At 46.9% G+C, this 23,459-nt stretch overlaps 1 protein-coding gene across 1 annotated transcript; it reads left to right on the top strand.

Moving 5' to 3' along the window:
• The first annotated feature begins 17,434 nt into the window (after positions 1-17,434).
• Positions 17,435-19,732, top strand: POMC (proopiomelanocortin). The gene is made up of 2 exons (XM_035110541.1): positions 17,435-17,566; positions 19,052-19,732. The coding sequence occupies exons 1-2, from the start codon at positions 17,435-17,437 to the stop codon at positions 19,730-19,732; spliced, it is 813 nt and encodes a 270-aa protein (XP_034966432.1).
• The last annotated feature ends 3,727 nt before the right edge of the window (positions 19,733-23,459 follow it).

A 23,459-nucleotide genomic window follows, 5' to 3' on the forward strand; every position in this document is an offset into this window, starting at 1 on the left:
GGAATATATTTCCCCGTTGCAATACAGTGGTAACGAAGCAGCACAACCCGCAGGTTAATTCACGTCCAGGCAACATCCAGGTAAATGAGGACCTACTCCTGTGGGTTCCAAATTGGGTGGCAACACCCCCTGTGGGGCAGAGGGGATACCTAGAAGGGTGCTAAGAGGAAAGGGGGCAGTTCCCACAGTGGTCATCTAGATGCCTTCTATGGGAAACCCATAAGCAGTACAAGATGAATTTTAACAAGGAGAAATGTAAAGTACTACACTTGGGCAAAAAAAATGAAAGGCACAAATACCGGATGGGAGACACCTGGCTTGAGAGCAGTACATGTAAAAAGGATCTAGGAGTCTTGGTAGACCACAGACTTGACATGAGTCAGCAGTGTGATGCAGCAGCTAAAAAAGCCAATGCAATTCTGGGCTGCATCAATAGGAGTATAGCGTCTAGATCAAGGGAAGTAATAGTACCACTGTATTCTGCTCTGGTCAGACCTCACCTGGAGTACTGTGTCCAGTTCTGGGCACCACAGTTCAAGAAGGATACTGACAAGCTGGAACGTGTCCAGAGGAGGGCAACCAAAATGGTCAAAGGCCTGGAAACGATGCCTTATGAGGAACGGCTTAGGGAGCTGGGTATGTTTAGCCTGGAGAAGAGAAGGTTAAGGGGTGATATGATAGCCATGTTCAAATATATAAAAGGATGTCATATAGAGGAGGGTGAAGGGTTGTTTTCTGCTGCTCCAGAGAAGCGGACACGGAGCAATGGAATCAAACTACAAGAAAGAAGATCCCACCTAAACATTAGGAAGAACTTCCTGACAGTAAGAGCTGTTCGGCAGTGGAATTTGCTACCAAGGAGTGTGGTGGAGTCTCCTTCTTTGGAGGTCTTTAAGCAGAGGCTTGACAGGCATATGTCAAGAATGCTTTGATGGTGTTTCCTGCTTGGCAGGGGGTTGGACTGGATGGCCCTTGTGGTCTCTTCCAACTCTATGATTCTATGATTCTATGATCCATGACAGACAGGCACCCAACCTTTATATACCACCCTCTTCTCCAAGGAGCTCAAGATGGCTTGCATGGTCCCCCCCCCAACACTCCTCATTTAATCCCCATGACAACCCTGCAAAGTAGGTGAGGCTGAAAGAGGCAGTGTCTGGGCCAAGGTCACACACACTGAGTTTCATTGCTGAGTGGGGATTTGAACTCAGGTCATAGCCTGGCTCTCAAATGAAAGTGTGCAAATGAATCACTTGAGGCTCCCTGTTGGCTTTCCATGTCACGATACTTGCATCTACAATCAGTGTGTGTGTGTGTGTAACTTGAATAAAACTTGAATAAAATATTGGGTGGGGAGGTAAACGGCAAACACCATTTGAATGGCATTGCCATCAACTTTTTTGGGGGGCCCAACCCCCTCAAATATTTTATTTCTGGTGTGTGTGTCAAGGGACCTTGGTCCCTAGGGGTCGGCTCCCAGGTCTACAATAGTATACATATCTAATTTCCATTGTCTCTCGAGACAGAAGGATACCAGTCAACCTGTTTTCCATTCCCGCTCCCCTTCCCTTTAGTCATTCATTTTGCACCTGCTGGAGTTGAATTACAGGCAACGCATTCGCACCTGAGTGTGGAGCTCGTCTACCTGGAGGTGTGCAGTTCTGATTTATATATATATCTAAAGATTTATAAATAATAATAATAAAAAGATTTACAGATTTGTGCTGCCTTTCTCCCAAAGGCCAACCATTTCACGGGTGACTCATTCCCTCCCCTGCAAATCATAAGCCTGCTATAGCAACACAGGAGCTTTGACTCTGACACCCAAACCTGCCTGCCAGTGTCAACCTTTGAATTGGGGGGGGGCGATGTCTGTGTCTGAATCCAAGCTCATAGACTTGCACCGGTTGCCGATTTGCTACCGAGCCAAGCTTGAGGTGTTACGCTTAGCATATGAAGCACCGAACAACTTAAGCCTGCTTTACCAACAAAATTGGTTTGCCCTATCTATGCCCCCGTGGGACGTGGGTGGAGCTGTGGGTTAAACCACAGAGCCTAGGGCTTGCCGATCAGAAGGTCGGCGGTTCAAATCCCCATGACGGGGTGAGCTCCCGTTGCTCGGTCCCTGCTCCTGCCAACCTAGCAGTTCGAAAGCACGTCAAAGTGCAAGTAGATAAATAGGGACCGCTCCGGCGGGACGGTAAACGGTGTTTCAGTGAGCTGCTCTGATTTGCCAGAAGCGGCTTTGTCATGCTGGCCACATGACGCAGAAGCTGTTCACCGGCTCCCTCAGCCAAAAAAGCGAGATAAGCGCTGCAACCCCAGAGTCGTCCGCGACTGGACCTAATAGTCAGGGGCCCCTTTACCTTTACCTATGTCCCCACAAACCAATTGTTCCAGCAGCCACATAATACCCATTTCACATTTGTAAGAAATTGATAATCAGGAAGAGCTTTCTGACAGTAAGAGCTGTTTGACGGTGGAACAGTCTCCCTCGGGAGGCTGGGGACTCTCCTTCCTTGGAGGTTATTAAGCAGAGATTGAGTGGCCATCTGCCATGGATGCTTTAGCCGAGATTCCTGCATTGCAGGGGGTTGGACTAGATGACCCTTGGGGTTCCTTCCAAATAAAGAAAAAAATGGGCGAATCCCTACAAATTGGTGGGAATGTCCAAAGCTAGAAGCCTAACCATGACTGCCAGAAGAAAAGAAAAAGAAGAGTGGCTTAGGGCAATGTTTCAAGCTTGAAACAAGCTCAGTTCATTCAACGTATGCATCGCTTCACACGGCTAGAAAGCACAGTTAATCTGAGGAACTCCCTCCCACAGGAGGCAGGGACAGCCACCAACTTAGATGGCTTTAAAAGAAGATGAGACAAAATCATGGAGGAGGAGAAGAGGGCTATCGAGGGCTACTAGCAAAGATGGCTGCGCTCTGCCTCCACATTTCGAGGAAACCACAAGAGGGGAGAGTTGCTCTTGTGTTCGAGTCCCGTTTGCGAATTTCCACAGGCATCTGGTCAGCCACTGTGAGAAGAGGATGCTGGGCTAGGTGGGCAGTTGGCCTGATCCAGCAGGCTCGTCTTAGGCTCTTCATAAGGCCTCCCAGGGCAATTTGCAAGGACAACAACAGGCAAAAAGTTCTGTGCAGTGGAAATCTATAAGAATGAAGCAAACGTGTTAGGCGAGTTCAGCCCCCCCCCCCCCGAGCTCCCACCAATAGATAGCCATCTCGCCAAGCACAAAAAATAAATGGTAAAAATCCAGACCAGTGGCACCTGGGAAAACAAAAGGCCTTTTCCTAGTGTTGAAAAGATGATAAAGTGATTGCCAGGCAAGTCTTCCTAGGGTGAGTATTCCAGAACTGGGGAGAGGCCGTCGCCACCCCACTGATTCCTGAAAGACCTGCTCCCCATTTTGTCTGGCCTACTTCCACCTAGCCTTTATTTTCACAACAACCCTGCGAGGTAGAATAATAGAACCAGTGCTTTCCCCCCTAGGGGTTACTCAAGGGTACGCAGTACCGGCCCCTCCATTATTTTTCTAATAATGGTTAAAACTGTGGCACTTGCAGTAACGATTTCATGGCGAGTCCTGGAACCTCTTTTTCTAGAAGAAAAGCACTGCGGAAGGGGAGTTTTATGTCCAAGACCTTCCCTAGGGAGGAATTTGCCAGTGAAATAGGTAAAAGGTAAAGGTAAAGGACCCCTGGACAGTTAAGTCCAGTCCAAGGCGACTATGGTGTTGTGGCACTCATCTCGCTTTTCAGGCCGAGGGAGCCGGCGTTTGTCCACAGGCAGTTTTCCGGGTCATGTGGGCAGCATGACTAAACCACTTCTGGCGCAACCGGACACCATGACGGAAGCCAGAGTGCATGGAAACACTGTTTACCTTCCTGTCACAGTGGTACCTATTGATCTACTTAGAATCATAGAATCATAGAATCATAGAGTTGGAAGAGACCACAAGGGCCATCCAGTCCAACCGCCTGCCAAGCAGGAAACACCATCAAAGCATTATTGACATATGCCTGTCAAGCCTCTGCTTAAAGACCTCCAAAGAAGGAGACTCCACCACACTCCTTGGTAGCAAATTCCACTGCCGTACAGCTCTTACTGTCAGGAAGTTCTTCCTAATGTTTAGGTGGAATCTTCTTTCTTGAAGTTTGAATCCATTGCTCCGTGTCCGCTTCTCTGGAGCAGCAGAAAACAATCTTTCTCCTTACTCCATATGACATCCTTTCATATATTTGAACATGGCTATCATATCACCCCTTAACCTTCTCTTCTCCAGGCTAAACATACCCAGCTCCCTCCCTAAGCCGTTCCTCATAAGGCATCGTTTCCAGGCCTTTGACCATTTTGGTTGCCCTCCTCTGGACACATTCCAGCTTGTCAGTATCCTTCTTGAACTGTGGTGCCCAGAACTGGACACAGTACTCCAGGTGAGGTCTGACCAGAGCAGAATACAGTGGTACTATTACTTCCCTTGCACTGGCATGCTTTCGAACTGCTAGGTTGGCAGGAGCTGGGACAGAGCAGCGAGAGCGCACTCTGTCATGGGGATTCGAACCGCCGACCTTCCGATCAGCAAGCCCCAAAGGATCAGTGGTTTAGACCTCAGCGCCACCCGCATCCACGCCGGTGAAATATTTCGTAGGCGAACAGTTAGGGCCAGAGGCACCAGCTTGCGAGGGGGATTTGGGGAGGGGGCAACGTTGCAAATGTGACGTCACCCCTGTGAGCACTGCACCTCCCTCTCCCCCCCCAAACTGGGCAGAAGCTTCTTGGGCTTTGGGAAGAAGGTGCCAGGGGAGCATTTAGGGGGCCAGCCTAGTTCCCCAAGTCCAGTGAGGGCTTGCCACTGCTCTCCACTATGACCAAAGAGGTCTCATTCGCTTCCGCCAGCACAGAATCCAAGGTGTGTATATGTAAAATTAGGGCTTGCTTGCAGAGCTCTGGTGGACTCTGGCGATCGGGGCAAATGGCATCCATCAGGAGGGAGGGAAACCGAAGGAGAGAGATGGCGCCTTTGCGACCAAGCCAGGGAGAGCGATAACTGAAACGAAGGGTGAGGCTTTGACTGCCATGCTCTCTCTCAAACTTTGTGTTTTTTTGTTTGTTAAAAATATATTTTTATTGATTTTAACACATACAAAAATATTGAAAACTGTAAAAAATTAAAAAGAACAAAGAACAAAAAAGAAAAAAGAAAAATCTTTCTTTAACAATATAATCAAAACAATTTCTTCTTCTGTCGACTTCCCCCCCCCCTCCATGCTTCTATTTATAACTAATCTAGCACTCTCTACTCCTTCTTAAATCAATTCTTCTTCTAAGATACTCGTTATACGTATTATTCTTGATCCATTATAACCACAAATTTCTAATATTTCAAAATATCATTTGGATCTAGAAACCATAATAATTTTTTTACATTTAATCTTACTTCCTCCTTACTATATCTAATTGCTTCTTCAGCCTCTTTATACTTCCACTTCCCTTATTGTCCATTATTAATCTTCTATTTCTTCTCCAAATAAATCTTGAATTTCTTCCAGTCTTCTTCCACCGTCTCCTCTCCCCGATCTCTCTCAAACTTTGGGAGTGGAAGGGACCAGACGGTAAGAAGGGAGGATGAGATCATGAGATGACAAAGTGGGGGAGGGGGAGAGGTGGAGGGGAGGAGACTAGCAAGTGCCCCCCCCCCCGGACTGTCAATATCGTTTTGAAACGAGACAGCAGCGCTCCATCTCTGCGCCCCGACTCCAAATGTGTCCGTCATCATCTTCTATAAATTGATTTGCTGCAATTCTAGGCTCCAAAGCGACTTGATGCTGATAAAAGAGGCTTTGGAAGGGAAATTCAAGGGAAGGTCGGAGTCCTTCTGAATCGCCTCTCACGATACTTCTGGCCACTAAAATATGATCCAGATAATGCTCCTATTGGACTTTGCCCCCGGCATGAACTCCCCAAGGGAGAACCGTCCAAGCTGGTGTCTATATGTAGATATCACAAAGTCAGTTATGGTCAGCATTGGCATTTTATTTTTAAATCCCACCTTATCCCAAAGGGTTTTTATTTTGTATTTTAATGTGGGAGGGGATAAAAACTGGCCCAATCCATCCAAACCGAAGCACTTTTATGTGCCAATTTAGTTTGCAGGAGAGCTAAGGATGAGTTGAACTCTTTCCCACTGAAATCTCAATGTAAGAAGCAACATTAAAACCACAGTTGAAATGGATATAAATTCACTGTACTCTTTTTGGCCTCTGCTAAACACATTCTTGCTTAGACAAGCCTACCTAGATATTTATAGAATAGAATAATAGAATAGAATAGAATACATGAGAAAGTGGATTCAAGTTTTCATCTGCTTTTCATATTGTTACTTTGACCTAGTGAAATTAACTGTTGCTAGTTTTTCTTGCTGATAATTCTATGGTTAAATCAGTCTTTCCCAGCCTGGGGCTCTCCAGATGTTTTGGATCACTGCATCAATTAGTCCAAAAAAGCGGCCATAGAATCATAGAGGTGCAGAGTTGAGAGGGATCCCCAAGGGTGCTCTAGTCCAACGCCCTGCAATGGAGGAATCTCAGCTAAAGCAAACAGAGGGATTCAGTTGCATACCAGAACTTTAGGATCACACAATTAATGCCCTCTATTCCTATGGTGCAACAATTTCATTCTTTTATTATCTACAAAAATTGGTCAGGAAAGTGATGTTTCCTCTGGCGGTTCCCTCGCTGCGAGAAGCCAAGTTACAGGGAACCGGGCAGAGGGCCTTCTTAGTAGTGGCACCCGCCCTGTGGAATGCCCTACCACCAGATGTCAAAGAGAAAAACAACTACCAGACTTTTAGAAGACACCTGAAGGCAGCCCTCTTTAGGGAAGCTTTTAATGTTTAATTAAAACATTAAAAGCTTTTAATGTTTATCTGAAGAAGTGTGCATGCACACGAAAGCTCATACCAAAATAAAAACTTAGTTGGTCTTTAAGGTGCTACTGAAGGAATTTTTTTATTTTGCTTCAACTCAGACCAACACGGCTACCTACCTGTAATGTTTAATAGATTATTGTATTTTAATATTAAGATTGCCGGAAGAAATATCAACAACCTCAGATATGCTGATGACACAACCTTGATGGCAGAAAGTGAGGAGGAATTAAAGAAACTTTTAATGAGGGTGAAAGAGGAGAGCGCAAAATATGGTCTGAAGCTCAACATCAAAAAAAACCAAGATCATGGCCACTGGTCCCACCACTTCCTGGCAAATAGAAGGGGAAGAAATGGAGGCAGTGAGAGATTTTACTTTCTTGGGCTCCATAATCACTGCAGATGGTGACAGCAGTCACGAAATTAAAAGACGCCTGTTCCTGGGGAGAAAAGCAAAGACAAACCTAGACAGCATCTTAAAAAGCAGAGACATCACCTTGCCGACAAAGGTCCGTATAGTAAAATCTATTGTTTTCCCAGTGGTGATGTATGGAAGTGAGAGCTGGACCATAAAGAAGGCCGATCGCCGAAGAATTGATGCTTTTGAATTATGGTGCTGGAGGAGACTCTTGAGAGTCCCGTGGACTGCAAGAAGATCAAACCTATCCATTCTGAAGGAAATCAGCCCTGAGTGCTCAATGGAAGGACAGATTCTGAAGCTGAGGCTCCAATACTTTGGCTACCTCATGAGAAGAGAAGACTCCCTGGAAAAGACCCTGATGTTGGGAAAGATGGAGGGCACTAGGAGAAGGGGACGACAGAGGACAAGATGGTTGGACACTGTTCTCGAAGCTACGAACATGAGTTTGACCAAACTGCGGGAGGCAATGCAAGACAGGAGTGCCTGGCGTGCTCTGGTCCATGGGGTCACGAAGAGTCGGACACGACTAAACGACCTAAACAACAACAACCTGACTTCTGCAAAGCAATTTCCCCATGTGAAACACATTTTTTGTGTTTTTTCTGCTGCATTGGCGTGCACACTTCATAAACACTTCATAATGGTCCACGCATCTTTTTCGCACCATTACTCATATGGAGAACTGCGTCGCAAAATTTGGGCGAGTGTGCATGTCGAAGGAGGGAGTTCTGTGCTTCGGTTTCATGTGTATGTTTTCAGAAAGCACAAATCATGCAGGTCTGTCCTCAAATGCAAACAACCTTACATTTCCTCCTGCAGCCCTGGTCTCTGCGCAAAAGAATAAATGGCTCACAGAAATACGGCATCAACAACTGGAAAACAGAAAGCTGTGGGGCGGGAAACATTTCAACCTTTCAAGGACACTTGTCAGGTGGCTGTCCCATAGCTGCCAAGTCTCCCGTTTTCCCTGGGAAATCCCCGTTTTTCCAGCTGTTCCTAGCTGAAAAAACGGATTTTTTTGTTTTTCCCCAGTTTATTCTGGCACGACGGCCATTTTGGAACTGGGCGGAGCATGCTCAGAAGTGACTTTTGATGCTGCTCTGCCCAGTTCCAAAATGGCGGCAGCGCTACTTCCGGTCTGCTATTTCTGGCCCGGTCCGTTATTTCTCTGACAGCAACTTGGTAGGTATGCTGTCCTTGAAAAAAGCGACTGGAAAGGAAGATGACAAGGTGAAACCACTGGATTTCAATATATCAAAAGGTTCAGTGCTGCCACATCCAGAGTGAATTGGTGCAATGGATTTTTTATTATTATCATACTTCATGTGTCAGTTGTTTTACTAGTACCAAGATGTCTGTTGTCAACACAACTGCTTTATTTGTGGTCCATTTTTCTGCATTTCCTTTCCACCTGACCCTTGCTGTTTGCAACTCTTTCCCCAAACCTGTGTTAAAGTCATAAATATGGAATAAATAAAGCCATAAATTTAGAATAACCCCATCTGCATCCAGAAGAGTGAGCGTGAGAAGAGCTCTGCAGGATCAGGCCCATCTAGTCCAGCATCCTGTTCCCACAAAGGCTAGCCAGATGCCCCAATGGGAAACCTGCAAGCAGGATCCAAGCACAAGATCCCTCTCTGGAAGTGGACTGGACTGGTGCAAAACTCGCAGACTTACCATACAGAATAAGAGAACAAGAAGAACGTACATTTAAAGAAGGTCGGAAAATGTTTGCTGAATATATGGGAAATAATTGTGTGCAGCTGAAAACGCTGGCAGCATTCAGATAAATTCAACAGCGTAAACAAGTTTTGATGGATGCAATAATGGGATACTGAATGTTATAGGTTTTTTTTGCAAAATATATAGGGATTTATGATATGTAAAATGAAGCATGGAAAGAGAAGAAGGGAAGTCATTGATATCTTAAGGATGTAAAATGAGTATTTTAAATGGTAAAACAGAAAACTTAATAAAATCATATACAAACAAAAAAGGGGAGTGGACCGGACTGGAGCCCAAACAAGCTTAAGACACAATCAGTTCTTTAGGCTTCAGGATGCTATAAGGCGCTCTCTTGATGTCGTTGTAAGAGATGAGCACAGCTCCTCCTCTTGACATGATATAGTCAGAGGGTCGGAATGCCCATTTTCATTTCGGTGCTAAACACATCTTCGTAGGCTCAATAAGGCACTCGCCTTCAAGATTAATGGGATCGGGGAAGGGCCAGCGCTCTTCCCCCCAGAGCTCGCTTATTACAGGTGACGTTTTGACAGGGGTGCTTGTGCATCTGGAGAAGAATATTTAGCACATTTCAACTAATCAGCATAGTGATTAAATATAACATGAAAATGAGGAAACAGGGCCAGCTCTTGCTATTATTACACCGCTTGGCAATAAGTCATAATAGCAAGTAGCAGAAGGGTGTCCTGATTTGCTTTGGGTAGCTGGAATCTTGGGACAAAAGCAGTTCCCAAGTTGGGGGGGGTGATGGGGCAGTGGGATTACCTAGGTGGTGGGGTGCTAAGAGGCACAGCAGTGCCAGCAGGCTGCTGGGAAAGACTTTGAAAAGCTGGCATCACTTGTGTTGAATTGATGCAGCTGAACACTTTTAATTGGATTTTGAATACAAGTGAGATTAATTGTCACCGCTTTGAATTCCAATGTGTTATCATCTTCCTTAGTGGGTCATGTTCATTTTATTATATATATATTTTTATTAAATTTATATAGCACCCTTCATCAAGGGGGGGGGGCGTTTCACAGAATAAAATACAAGACAAAATGCCAGTAGCAAGAATTGCAACAAAACAACAAAATATAGCATGGCCCACTTCCAACAGATACCTTTAAAAGGCAGTTTAGGATATTAATCAGCCCAAACGTTCAAGAGGAACGTTTTTGCCTGGCGTCTAAAAATACAGAATGAAGGTGCCAGGTGAACCACCCTGGGGAGAGCATTCCACAAAGAGGGGGCCACCACCGAAAAGGCCCAATCATGGAAACTGCTGTTCTGAATAATATAGGCTGGGGTTTGGGGCACTAGGGAGGATTATATGAAAGCAAGGGGGAGGAGGCCCCAAAAAGTTTGGGACAACTCCTGATGCACGTTCCCTAGCAATCTTCATGTTCTTCGCATTCTTGCACACAGCTGAGGTCCAGTACCGAGGGCCTTCTGGCGGCTCCCTCGCTGCGAGAAGCCAAGTTACAAGGAAAGAGGCAGAGAGCCTTCTCGGTGGTGGCACCCATCCTGTGGAACGCCCTCCCATCAGATGTGAAAGAGAAAAACAATTACCAGACTTTTAGAAGACATCTGAAGGCAGCCAGTTGGGCAGGGTATAAATAAATAAATAAATAAATAAATAAATAAATAAATAATAATAATAATATGTTGTTGTTGTTGTTGTTGTTGTTGTTACAGCAAAAAGTAATCTTTTTGGAAAAGGGGCATCTTTAAAATGTTGGGTTCAAATCAAGGACGCCCAAAGGTTATGAGAAAGGTGAGGCTATCATGGAAGCTCAAGCAACAAGCCTGCTCAAACGCCCCTGACATTTTAGAGTCTGGACTTCGTGAGGACGCCTGAATATTCTGTCATTGCATGGGGGTGGGCTGGATGACCCGGGGGTCCCTTACCATTCTATGAGTTACTGTAGAACCTGCCAAGCTGGTTGCGCTGCGTTTAGGGGCCTGCATCCTGTCCGCAGCCCCACCACGGATGATGCTCTTGTCCCATGTGACCATCTGGACCACCAGCTGCCAGTGTTTTTCCCCCCACGCAGCCCAACAAAAGGGCAACGTTTAATTGGCGCCTGACATATGCAAGCGATAGCGTGATAAATGAGAAAGAACCTGCGTGCCTTTCTTGCTAAAAGTCTCTGGTTTCCCTATCCCCCCCCCCCCAAAAAAGTCACCTGTTATCCTCTGAGCTTGCGGAACCAATTAAGAAGCTGGGACGATCGAGGATGGAGGGAGGGGGGCGGCGGTTTCCCTCGCCCTCACCTGGCGATCTTCTTCACAGAGAGACACTAATCCACCCACACCTCCAATTGTCACCGGTGCCCAGAAATAACTCCCCCCCTCTCTCTTTGGCAAGCACCTGCTAATCCCCTCCCCCCCCCGCTCCCTTGCACACCTGGAGGCCACCTCCCCTTCCCCTTGCGGCTTCAAAAGGTCTCTCCGGAACTTGGATGCTGGGGCTCCGGAGACGCGCGGGCGTGATATAAAAGGGGGTCTGGGCTGCAGCTGAAACCTCGCAGACGCGGCGCCAGAAGGAAGAGGGAGGAGGCATCGGAGACCACGAGGCATCGCCGCGCCAGGTAAGGCATCCCGAGGCTCCTCTGCCGCCCAGCAGGCAGGACAGGTGGTGCTCCAACAGGTGCGTTCTCCCCTCTGCGCCTCTCACTCACCTTGAGCATCCTCGAAGGAGGTGGAGAGATGATCTCCCAAAGGGGGAAGAAGGAATACTTTTTTCCTCTCCAGTTTCTGTTCGCCTGTTCTGTGAAGCGGGGCAGGACGGACGAGGAGCGATGCATTTCAAATGCACGAGGGCGAAAGTTTTGAGACAGGAGTTGGGAAAAGGAGCAGAATCTGAGTGTTGTAGGGTTATGGAGTTGGAAAGGGACCCCGAGGGTCATCTAGCCCAACCCCCTGCTGCGATGCAGGAATCTCAGCTAAAGCGTCCATGACAGATGGCTATCCAACCTCTGCTTAAAAACCTCCAAGGAAGGAGAGTCCACAACCTCCCGAGGGAGTCCGTTGGCTCTCACTGTCAGAAAGTTTTCTTCGATGTTAAGCATCTCCTTTCTAGAAACTTGAAGCTATGAGTTCGAGTCCCACCCTCCAGAGTAGGAGAAAACAAGATTGCTCCCTCTTCCATATGGCAGCTCAAAAGGGTCCCTTTCCAGCTTTGTTTAGAGGAATGGGTGCATTTTCAATGGGCCCAGTCCACCAGGAAGTAAGTTCTCTGAAGTTAGTGTATCTGAAGTGTGCATCCACACGAAAGCTCATACCAATAACAAACTTGTTGTTTAGTCGTTTAGTCATGTCCGACTCTTCGTGACCCCATGGACCAGAGCACGCCAGGCACTCCTGTCTTGCACTGCCTCCCGCAGTTTGGTGAGACTCATGTTGGTGGCTTCGAGAACACTGTCCAACCATCTCGTCCTCTGTCGTCCCCTTCTCCTTGTGCCCTCAATCTTTCCCAACATCAGGGTCTTCTCCAGGGAGTCTTCTCTTCTCATGAGGTGGCCAAAGTATTGGAGCCTCAGCTTCAGGATCTGTCCTTCCATTGAGCACTCAGGGCTGATTTCCTTCAGAATGGATAGGTTTGATCTTCTTGCAGTCCATGGGACTTAGCAAACTTAGTTGGTCTCTAAGATGCTACTGGAAGGATCCCCCCCCCCAGACTACGGCAGACCAACACGGCTACCTACCTGTAATTAGTTCCCTCTCATGCACTCCCCATTCAGCTAAAAGGGAGCTCTCCGTAAGAGCGCATTCATATTAATTTACACCTTTGCACAGACATACACAGACACACAAACTTTCCTTTCACTCCACACAATCGGGTTGCTCAGGAGGTGAAAAGCCCTTTCCCCCCTGACTTCTTTCTCTCTCACACTTCCTGTTTCTTTCGCTCCCCACAAACACGGTTGAGTAAAGATGATCACCTTTATCCACATCTGTGGTCGCAGATGCGATCCCCAAAGACATTATTATTGCAGATTTATACATTTGGAACTAAAGAAGGCAGAATATTGCTGTTGCCTAGGTACAGTACACCTTTTTAAAGCCTTGACACAACTTATAAAGGATAAAACCTGTTTATGCCTCATTAGAACAGCTTTCACCCTCCCCCCTTCTTCCAGCTTCACATCTAATTTTAAGAACATAAGATGCTCAGGGTAGGAAAAGCATAATAATAATAATAATAATAATAATAATAATAATAATAATAATAATAATAGTTTTAATCTGTATGTGGGCGGGGGATAAAACTTTTGTAATAATGCTTTTTTTTGTTCTGTAGTGAGATATATTGAAAGGGATCTAATTTGCTGAGGAATAATAATAATAATACTTAATAATAATAATAAATTTATTTATATCCCACCCATCTGGCTGGGTTTGGACACTGGGGTTGGACTAGATGGCCCGGGGGGGGGAAATCCCTTAAAATTTCTATGATTCTAAGTCCTACTCATAGTAGACCCACTGAAATGAATGACTTCATGTTAGTTGCATGTATTCTATACTCTGAGCAGCAATAGCATTGAATAATACCCTTTCTTCCCTCTGTTGTGGGAGAGGAGACTGCTATGTCTGCATTGTTCTGAGGCAGGAAGATTTCAGGGCAGGAGAACCTACGGGGAGGGCTGCAACTTCTCAGATTTGTAGTTGGAGAACCTGTTTCCCTTGGTTGTTTGTTGCCTTCTCTGTACTGATTTCTGGTCCAAGAAACCTTGCCCCCCACCCCAACCCGGCACTGGAGATGCCCAGCCTTTTCTTATAGCACAGCCAGAATGCTCAAAACCCCCTGTGTCCCTTTACCTTGCCATGGAAACAGGAGCTGGACGGTACGGTGTTATCCTCATAAGACAGGTAAGACAGGTGAGCCCAGGAGCATCACACCAAAGGGAAATGGAGAGAAGGTTCTCTCCTTCTGCCACAGTGCTAGAACACGATGAAGGTGAGTGTTGGGAGATTTGGGACAGGGAAAAGAAAGGGCCGTGCACAGTTAAACTATGGAACTCTCTGCCTCAGGAGGCAATGATGGCCAACAACTTTGATGGTTTAAAAAAGAGGATTAGGCAAATTCATGGAGGAAGAGCAGGAGGGGAGGCTACTGATGGTTCCTAGCCAGAGGGTGGACTTCCTTTTGGCCTGATCCAGCAGATTCTTCTTACGTTTTTAAAGTCCTCCTTATCACAGCACATAGCTAAACTACGGAACTCCCCCCCACAGGAAGCAGCAGCGGCTTCAAAATTTGGATGGCTTTAAAAGAAGACAAGGATTAATTGTCATTACGATTCATTTATTAAACGCCTTTAACATCAGTCATAAGGCGATTTACACATAAAATATTAAAAACAGTTTAAAAGGTTATTTATGTATGCCACTACTGCGGCCCATGTTTTGTTAGCCCCAAAATGGAAAACGAGTGAGGTCCCAAGTATAGAAAAATGGCAACTTAAACTGGTGGAATGCGTGCAGCTTGCAGACTTAACGTATAGAATTAAGTGAACAAGAAGAATATACGTTTAGAGAAGATTGGAAAATGTTTTTGGAATATATGGGGGGGAATTTTCTACACTTGAAAATGCTGGCAGCATTAAGATAAATTCAACAGTGTAAATAGGCTTTGATGGATGTAATAATCGACTACTGAATGGTATAGTTTATGTAAAATATGCAGGGATTTGTGGTGTGTAAAATGGAAAGAGAAGAAGGGAAGTCATTGGATATCTTAAGGATGTAAAGTGAGTATTCTAAATTGTAAAACAGAAAATTCAATTATATATAATTCAAAAGCAGCCAAATACATTTAAAACAAGGCTGACAACTTAACGAGCTGACAGTCTGTGATAAAGACTCATTTAGCCAGCTGGGTGAACCTTTTGGAACAAATAGGCCTTCAGCTATTTCTGGAAAGTGCAGATTGTGTGTGCCTGTTGTCTCTGGAGGAATGCTGTTCCACAAAATAGGGGCAGCCACGTTAAAAGCCCTGCTCTGAATTGCGGAGAGAGCATTGCAGGGGGTTGGACTAGATGACCCTTTGGGGACCCCACCCAACTTGACAGTTCTATGATCTGTTAGCCAGGTTCCTCTACTAAAGTGAGATCAGGACCCGGGGCATGCATAAAACTGGCAATTTGGGGGGGAATAAGTGTGTAATTAGATAAAGGAAATTACTGGCCAGCGTATTGCGAGGTCTCCAGAACTTGCATTGCTGAATCTGTATTTAAACGAGAAGCAGGACTCGGTGGATAAACCACTAAAATTCTGGAAGGAAGGTGCCAACTTGAACTCTTGGTACAGTGGATCCTTGGTTTACGAACGTCTCAGAAGTCTAATGTTTTGGCTCTCGAATGCTGAAAACCTGGAAGTAACTGCTTCGGTTTTGGAACGCTTTTCGGAAGCCAAATGCGCAAGGTGGCTTCTGTATTGATTTTTCCAGATGTAAATACTTCCGGAAATACATGCTTCGGTTTTCGTACATTTCAGAAGTCTAATGGTCTTCTGGAACGGACTACATTTGAAAACCAAGGTGCCACTGTATAAGAGAAAATGGCATATTGCCCTTGTGGAAAAACTGACCCACAAATTTTGGGAAGTTTTTAACGTTTCATGTTTTATCATGTTTTTAATATATTCTGTTGGAAGCCGTCCAGAGTCGCTGGGGAAACCCAGCTAGATGGGTGGGGTTTAAATAAATTGTTGTTGTTGTTGTTTAGTCGTTTAGTCGTGTCCGACTCTTCGTGACCCCATGGACCAGAGCACGCCAGGCACTCCTGTCTTCCACTGCCTCTCGCAGTTTGGTCAAACTCATGTTCGTAGCTTTGAGAACACTGTCCAACCATCTTGTCCTCTGTCGTCCCCTTCTCCTAGTGCCCTCCATCTTTCCCAACATCAGGGTCTTTTCCACGGACTCTTCTATTCTCATGAGGTGGCCAAAGTATTGGAGCCTCATCTAATAATAATAATAATAATAATAATAATAATAATAATAATAATAAGGGCTAGCAGGAGCAACACCCTGTTGCTGGAGATTTGATGGAGCTTCATTCCATTCACAAATTCTGCAGAAAAACCAAAGACCGGCACACTCACTTGTGCAGGGGTCAGCAAACTTTTTCAGCAGGGGGCCGGTCCACTGTCCCTCAGACCTTGTGGGGGGCCGGACTATATTTTGGGGAAAAAATATGAATGAATTCCTATGTCCCACAAATAACCCAGAGATGCATTTTAAATAAAAGGACACATTCTACTCATGTAAAAACATGCTGATTCCCAGACTGTCCGCGACCCCTCCATTTGTGGATCCCTTAACGAGAACACAGAATCATAGAATTTTACAGGTGGAAGTGACCCTGAAGGTCATCCAGTCCAACCCTCTGCAGTGCAGGAATCTCAGCTAAAGCGTGCTTGACAGATGGCCACCCAACCTCTGCTTAAAAAACTCATATATTACAGATGTGCTCTATTATAATTTGTGGTGTATGTACAGGAATGCAGATTTTCATAGTGCATCTTTGTGGTGTCTCCAGGGAAATTTATAGAATGTGTGTGTGTGTTTGTGTGTGTGTGTGTGTGTGTGTGTGTGTGTATAGAGAGAGAGAGAGAGAGAGAGAGAGAGAGAGAGAGAGAGAGACAGACAGACAGACAGACAGACAGACAGACAGACAGACAGACAGACAGACAGACTCTTGAGCAGGCATCTCCAAACTCGGCCCTCCAAATGTTTTGGGACTACAATTCCCATCATCCCTGACCCCTGGTCCTGTTAGCTAGGGATCATGGGAGTTGTAGTCCCAAAACATCTGGAGGTCCAAGTTTGGGGATGCCTGCTCTTGAGAGTCCCATGGACTTCAAGAAGATCAAACCTGTCCATTCTGAAGGAAATCAGCCCTGAGTGCTCACTGGAATGAGAGATTGTGAAGCTGAGGCTCCAATACTTTGGCCACCTCATGAGAAGAGAAGACTCCCTGGAAAAGACCCTGATGTTGGGAAAGATGGAGGGCACTAGGAGAAGGGGACGACAGAGGATGAGATGGCTGGACAGTGTTCTCGAAGCTACGAACATGAGTTTGACCAAACTGCTTGAGGCAGTGCAAGACAGGAGTGCCTGGCGTGCTATGGTCCATGGGGTCATGAAGAGTCGGACACGACTAAACGACTAAACAACAACAAATATATATATATATATAGATAGATAGATAGAGAGAGAGAGAGATGGAGCACAACATTCACTTGCTCGCATGCTTAACTGCGAAACGTATCCAGGATTTGCTGTTGTTATGCTTAACATGGCACCCCTCTTTTCTGTCTTGGCAGACCCCCCCGCTCTTCCCCCCCAAAGATGCTGAGACTCCAAGGAAGCAGTCTTTGGGCTGCCCTGGGCGTCCTGCTCATCCACTTGGTGGGGGGAGCACCCAACAACTGCCTAGACAGCGGCTGGTGCCGAGACATGGAGATGGAAGCGGAGGTCGAGGTAAGTGGGCAGGGCGGAGGGGAGGGGGCTGTCGCGGGACTTGGAGAAGTACTTGGAACTCCCTGCCACAAGATACTGCGATGGCCGCTTAGCTTGGGTGCCTTTGAAAGGGGGGCGAGGCACATTTGTGGAGGAGGAAAGGCCCACCAGCAGAGATAGCAAAGGGGAGCCTCCCTGCTCAGTAGCAGTTTACCTCTAAGAACAGTTGAGAGCACAAGAAAGTGCTTTGCAATGAGTCAAACCATCGCTTCACCTAACTCTAACTCAGTATCTGCTACACTGACGAGAGGCTCATCCAGACTTCCATTTGTGCCACATTTTTAGGCATTGTTTTAAAGCTCCGTGTTTTAGGCATCGTTTTAAAGCTCTGTTCGTATATTGCAGGAGTTGTCGTATCTTCTCCCCATTGATCGAAGGGGGCCATGTCATCATCTTTTCAATGAACCGATACCAGCATTTCTGTGCTTAAAATACCACAGTTTGGTGCATTTCATCTGATAGCTTTTGTACTTGACCAGGAGGAAATGCTCCAGCCGTGCTACTGGTGTGGAATAGAATGCCCCCACTTTCAGCTGAGGAATGTTGGAGGATATGCCATTGCATAAATAAATATGTAAAGGGGACGCGGGTGGCGCTGTGGTCTAAACCACTGAGCCACTTGGGCTTGCCGATCAGAAGGTTCGCAGTTTGAATCGGAGCAATGGATTCAAACTACAAGAAGGAAGATTCCACCTAAACATTAGGAAGAACTTCCTGACAGTAAGAGCTGTTCGGCAGTGGGATTTGCTGCCAAGGAGTGTGGTGGAGTCTCCTTCTTTGGAGGTCTTTAAGCAGAGGCTTGACAGCCATCTGCCAGGAATGCTTTGATGGTGTTTTCTGCTTGGCAGGGGGTTGGACTGGATGGCCCTTGTGGTCTCTTCCAACTCTATGATTCTATGAATCCCCGCAACGGGGTGAGATCCTGCTGCTCTGTCCCAGCTCCTGCCAAACTAGAATTTCGAAAGCATGCCAGTGAAAGTAGATAAGTAGATAAAGTAGAAAGTAGATAAAGAGGTACTGCTGCGGGGGGAAGGTAAACAGCATTTCCATGCGGTCTGGTTTCCGTCACGGTGTTCTGATGTGCCAGAAGCAGTTTAGTCATACCGGCCACATGACCCAGAAAAACTGTCTGCGGTCAAAAGACAGCTCCCTTGGCCTGAAAGAGAGACGAGCATAGTCACATTTGACTGGACTTAACTGTCCAGGGGTCCTTTACCTTTTTATCTTAGTAGGGCTGCCATATGTCTGGAATTTCCCAGACATTGCCATGATTCATCTGTCAAAAATGGTGTCTAGATTTTTTTTCCTGGGCAAATTTCCTTAAAACTTCATTCTTTTGGAGATTTTACAGGAAAAGCTTAACACCTTTGCCAAATTAAGCTCAACAACTACCCAGCAGCTAACCACAAGGGTCTCCCCCCCCCCCGGTCCCTTTCTTCGTTTCAGGATTGCCTCAGGGCCTGCAGGACCGACCTCTCGGAAGAAACCCCCGTATTCCCCGGAAACGGCCACCTGCAGCCGCTGTCTGAGAGCATCCGCAAGTACGTCATGAGCCATTTCCGCTGGAACGAGTTCGGGAAGGGCAACGGCACCGACAAGCGGGAAGAGTTTCCTCGCGGCCCCGCCATGGATGCCCTTCCGGTTTCTCCACCAGCCCGAGGCAGCTGGGAAACTGCTGGGCAGGGTGACCCGGAGTCCCTTGAGAGGCAGGAAGGCAAGCGGTCGTACGCCATGGAGCACTTCCGCTGGGGGAAGCCGGTGGGGAGGAAGAGGAGGCCCGTCAAGGTCTACCCGACGGCGGAGGACGGAGAGGAGGAGCTGGTCGAGGGCTACCCCCAGGAATTCCGCAGGGACCTCTCCTGGGAAGTGAACCCTGAGCTCGGCTTCCCCGAGGAGAACGACGAGGGCACCCGGTCTGAGGAGGAGGAGGAGGAGGGTGGCCCGCGGCCCTGGGAGGCCAAGAAGGACGGCACAGCCTACAAGATGCGCCACTTTCGGTGGAACGTCCCTGCGCCGCCCAAGAAGAAGCGCTACGGAGGCTTCATGAACCCCGAGCGCAGCCACACGCCCCTAGTGACTCTTTTTAAGAACGCCATCGTCAAAACGGCCTACAAGAAAGGCCAATAGGGGATGGGGAGAGGAGAGGGGAGGGGAAGGGAAGGGGGAGAAAGAGAGACCAGGGACATAAAGCACCCCCTATATGGTGGGGATAGTGGGTGGGGGCAAAGACACCTTGGATCTAGATCCCTTTGGCACATGTCTCATTTAGACCTTTTAATGATGATCATTTCTTTTTGCTGTCCTCACTTGCTCTGGGTAACTGTGGAACTCGCTGCTTAGGATAAACATTCGTCTTTGCATTCTGGTTTTGGATGTTCATGTTATTGTGTTTGGGGGGCGGGGAGGAAAGGTGTGTTTCGCAAAAGATTAAGCCAGGATTGGCCATTCCGGGGGGCCTCCAGCGGTTTTGGACTACAAGTCCCATCAGCTCCAGCCAGTATGGATGGTGGGAGTTGTAGTCCAAAACCTCCGCAGGGCACAGGGACGGCCGAGCCTGGCTTAATCTCACATCTCTGGTGTCTGCGGAATGAAGTAGGAAGGAAGCCTTATCTTTTGGAGGGGCAGAGTATTTTCGTATTTCAAACAAGCTGTACAATACTGTAAATGAAAGGGTTAAAAGATAAGAGTAATAATTCTGAGAATAACAATAATACATCTTTTTGCAAGCTAAGTGTGGTCTCCGAGACGTCTTTGGGCATGTGGTCATGAGCTCAGCGTCGTCTTTCCCTGCTTTGGTTAAAGTTGCAAGTTGGATCGGCGTCAAGATTTCGGACGGAACGAAGAATTATAATTTGGGCAAAGGTGCGGGGAAACGGGAGAAGGAATTTGTGCGTCAAAAGCACAGCTCATAAGCAAGACTCTGCCGGGAGACTGCACTCCTCCATTTCTGCCCTTGGGAACACGCAAAGCAACAATAAAGCAATGCCTCAGAATATGTGCAAAGTGCATTCCCAATTGTTAGCTACCATGTTTCTCTGAAAATAAGACACCGTCTTATATTTCTTTTCCTAAAAACAATACCACTATGGCTTATTTTCTGGGGGTGTCTTATTTTTTTATTATTATTAAGTATGGTACAGTTTAACCTACAAGATTAAGCTGCCTATCACTATGGCTTATATTCCTTGAATGCTTAAAAATCCTGCTATGGCTTATTTTACGGCTACGTCTTATTTTTGGAGAAACAGGGTACTGCCCACTACTGCATAGCCAGTGTCTGGGCCCAATGCTTGTACAACCACAGTTGACTACATAAGGCTTCCAGGCAGAGTTGAGCCTCTCCATATTCTTCTGCTCTGCCCCAATCTCTGGGGCTGCAGACCCAGAGTTCAGTTTCCTTGGAATGGAGATCAGCGGAGTGTGTTGTGTCTTTAGGAGATGTGGTTTTACCTACACAAATAGACAACCTGAGCCTAAGACAGGGGGGGGGGGCTCCCAGCATTAACATCCCAGCAAATCTGGCTTCTCCATTGGTTTCTGTTTTTGATCCAGCGCACAGCAAGCAGGTCTGTGTGTCTCCAGCTTCCAATCTGCTTTCAGCTCAGCTCACCCCGCAAAACTGTTCTCCTACCTGGCAGGTAGGTGACAAAGTGGAGGCAAGGACCCCCATGAGCCTGGGGGACACCCATCCCTTAAGGGGAAACAGCCTGGCTCATTTTGGGGGGATGCGGATGAGGACACTTGTGGCCAGCTAAGGTCATTGCCGCCACCTCTCTGAGATTCTAACCCTCACAGGACCCCAAGAATTGGGAGAGACTCGGGGAATCACCCGGATGGACCCCCTAGAGCTACACCATAGAATTATGAAGTTGGAAGGGACCCCGAGGGATCATCTTGTCCACCCCTTGCAATGCACAAATTTCAGCTAGAGAATCCCTGAGACATGGCCACCCAACCAGCCAGTCTTATTCAACATCTTCATCAATGACTTGGGTGATGGGCTTGAGGGCATCCTGAGCCAGTTTGCAGATGACACCAAATTGGGAGGGGTGGCTAATACCCCAGAGGACAGGATCACACTTCAGAATGACCTTAACAGATTAGACAACTGGGCCAAAGTAAACAAGATGAATTTTAACAAGGAGAAATGTAAAGTACTACACCTGGGCAAAAAAAATGAAAGGCACAAATACAGGATGGGAGACACCTGGCTTGAGAGCAGTACATGTGAAAAGGATCTAGGAGTCCTGGTAGACCACGAACTTGACATGAGTCAATAGTGTGATGCAGCAGCTAAAAAAGCCAATGCAATTCTGGGCTGCATCAATAGGAGTATAGCATCTAGATCAAGGGAAGTAATAGTACCACTGTATTCTGCTCTGGTCAGACCTCACCTGGAGTACTGTGTCCAGTTCTGGGCACCACAGTTCAAGAAGGATACTGACAAGCTGGAATGTGTCCAGAGGAGGGCAACCAAAATGGTCAAAGGCCTGGAAACGATGCCTTATGAGGAAGGGCTTAGGGAGCTGGGTATGTTTAGCCTGGAGAAGAGAAGGTTAAGGGGTGATATGATAGCCATGTTCAAATATATAAAAGGATGTCATATAGAGGAGGGTGAAAGGTTGTTTTCTGCTGCTCCAGAGAAGCGGACACGGAGCAATGGATTCAAACTACAAGAAAGAAGATTCCAGAGCTGTTCGACAGTGGAATTTGCTGCCAAGAAGTGTGGTGGAGTCTCCTTCTTTGGAGGTCTTTAAGCAGAGGCTTGACAGGCATATGTCAAGAATGCTTTGATGGTGTTTCCTGCTTGGCAGGGGGTTGGACTGGATGGCCCTTGTGGTCTCTTCCAACTCTATGATTCTATGAACCTCAGCTTAAAAACCTCCAAGGAAGGGAGGCAACCCACAACCTCCTGAGGGAGACCGTTCCACTGCCAAACCACTCTTACCACCACAAAATTATTCCTAATGTTCAGTTGGAATCTCCTTTCTCGGAGCAGGTATAGCCAGATAGATAAGACCTCTCCATCTTCTCCAGGCTAAACGTACCCAGCTCCTTCAACTGTTCCTCTTAAGGCTTTGTTTCCAGACCCTCGATTACCTTAGCCACCCTCCTTTGCACACCTTCCAACTTGACAACATCCTTCCTAAATTGTGGTGCCCAGAATTGGATACAGTATTCCAGGCAGAATAAAGTGGTACTTGACCAGGACTTCCGTCGTTGCAGCGTAGAATAGCATTTGTTTTTTGTTTTTGTTTTGCTGCTGCATCACACTGTTCTCATGTTCAGCTTGTGGTACCCAAACACTGTTGCTAGAGACAAATCATATAAGAATCTGTTATAGTCGGCTTTAACAGTCACAGAATCATTGAATAGTTGGAGGGCATCCAAAGGGTCTTTGCTATCCAACCTCTGCTTCAAAAGCGCCAGTGAAGGAGAATCCACCCTCTGAGGGAATCTATTATTCCCCGTACCAGGTGTTCCACTGTCTGTAATATTGTCTCTCCCCCCTCCCATTGCCAAAGAATTAAGAGTCCCTGTTTGTTGGCCGTCGTTACCTCCAGTTAGGGATGCGGGTGGCGCTGTGGTCTAAACCACTGAGCTTCTTGGGCTTGCCAATCAGAAGGTTGGCAGTTCGAATGCCTGCGATGGAGTGAGCTCCCATTGCTTTGTCTCAGCTCCTGCCAACCTAGCAGTTCAAAAGCACGCCAGGGCAAGTAGATAAATAGGTACTGCTGTGGCGGGAAGGTAAACGGCATTTCCATGCGCTCTGGTCTCCTGCTGGCCACATGACCTGGAAAGCTGTCTGTGGGCAAATGCCAGCTCCCTCGGCCTGAAAGTGAGATGAGTGCCG

This window comes from Zootoca vivipara, chromosome 3, assembly GCF_963506605.1.
Source record: "Zootoca vivipara chromosome 3, rZooViv1.1, whole genome shotgun sequence".
Classification (NCBI taxonomy): Eukaryota; Metazoa; Chordata; class Lepidosauria; order Squamata; family Lacertidae; genus Zootoca; species Zootoca vivipara.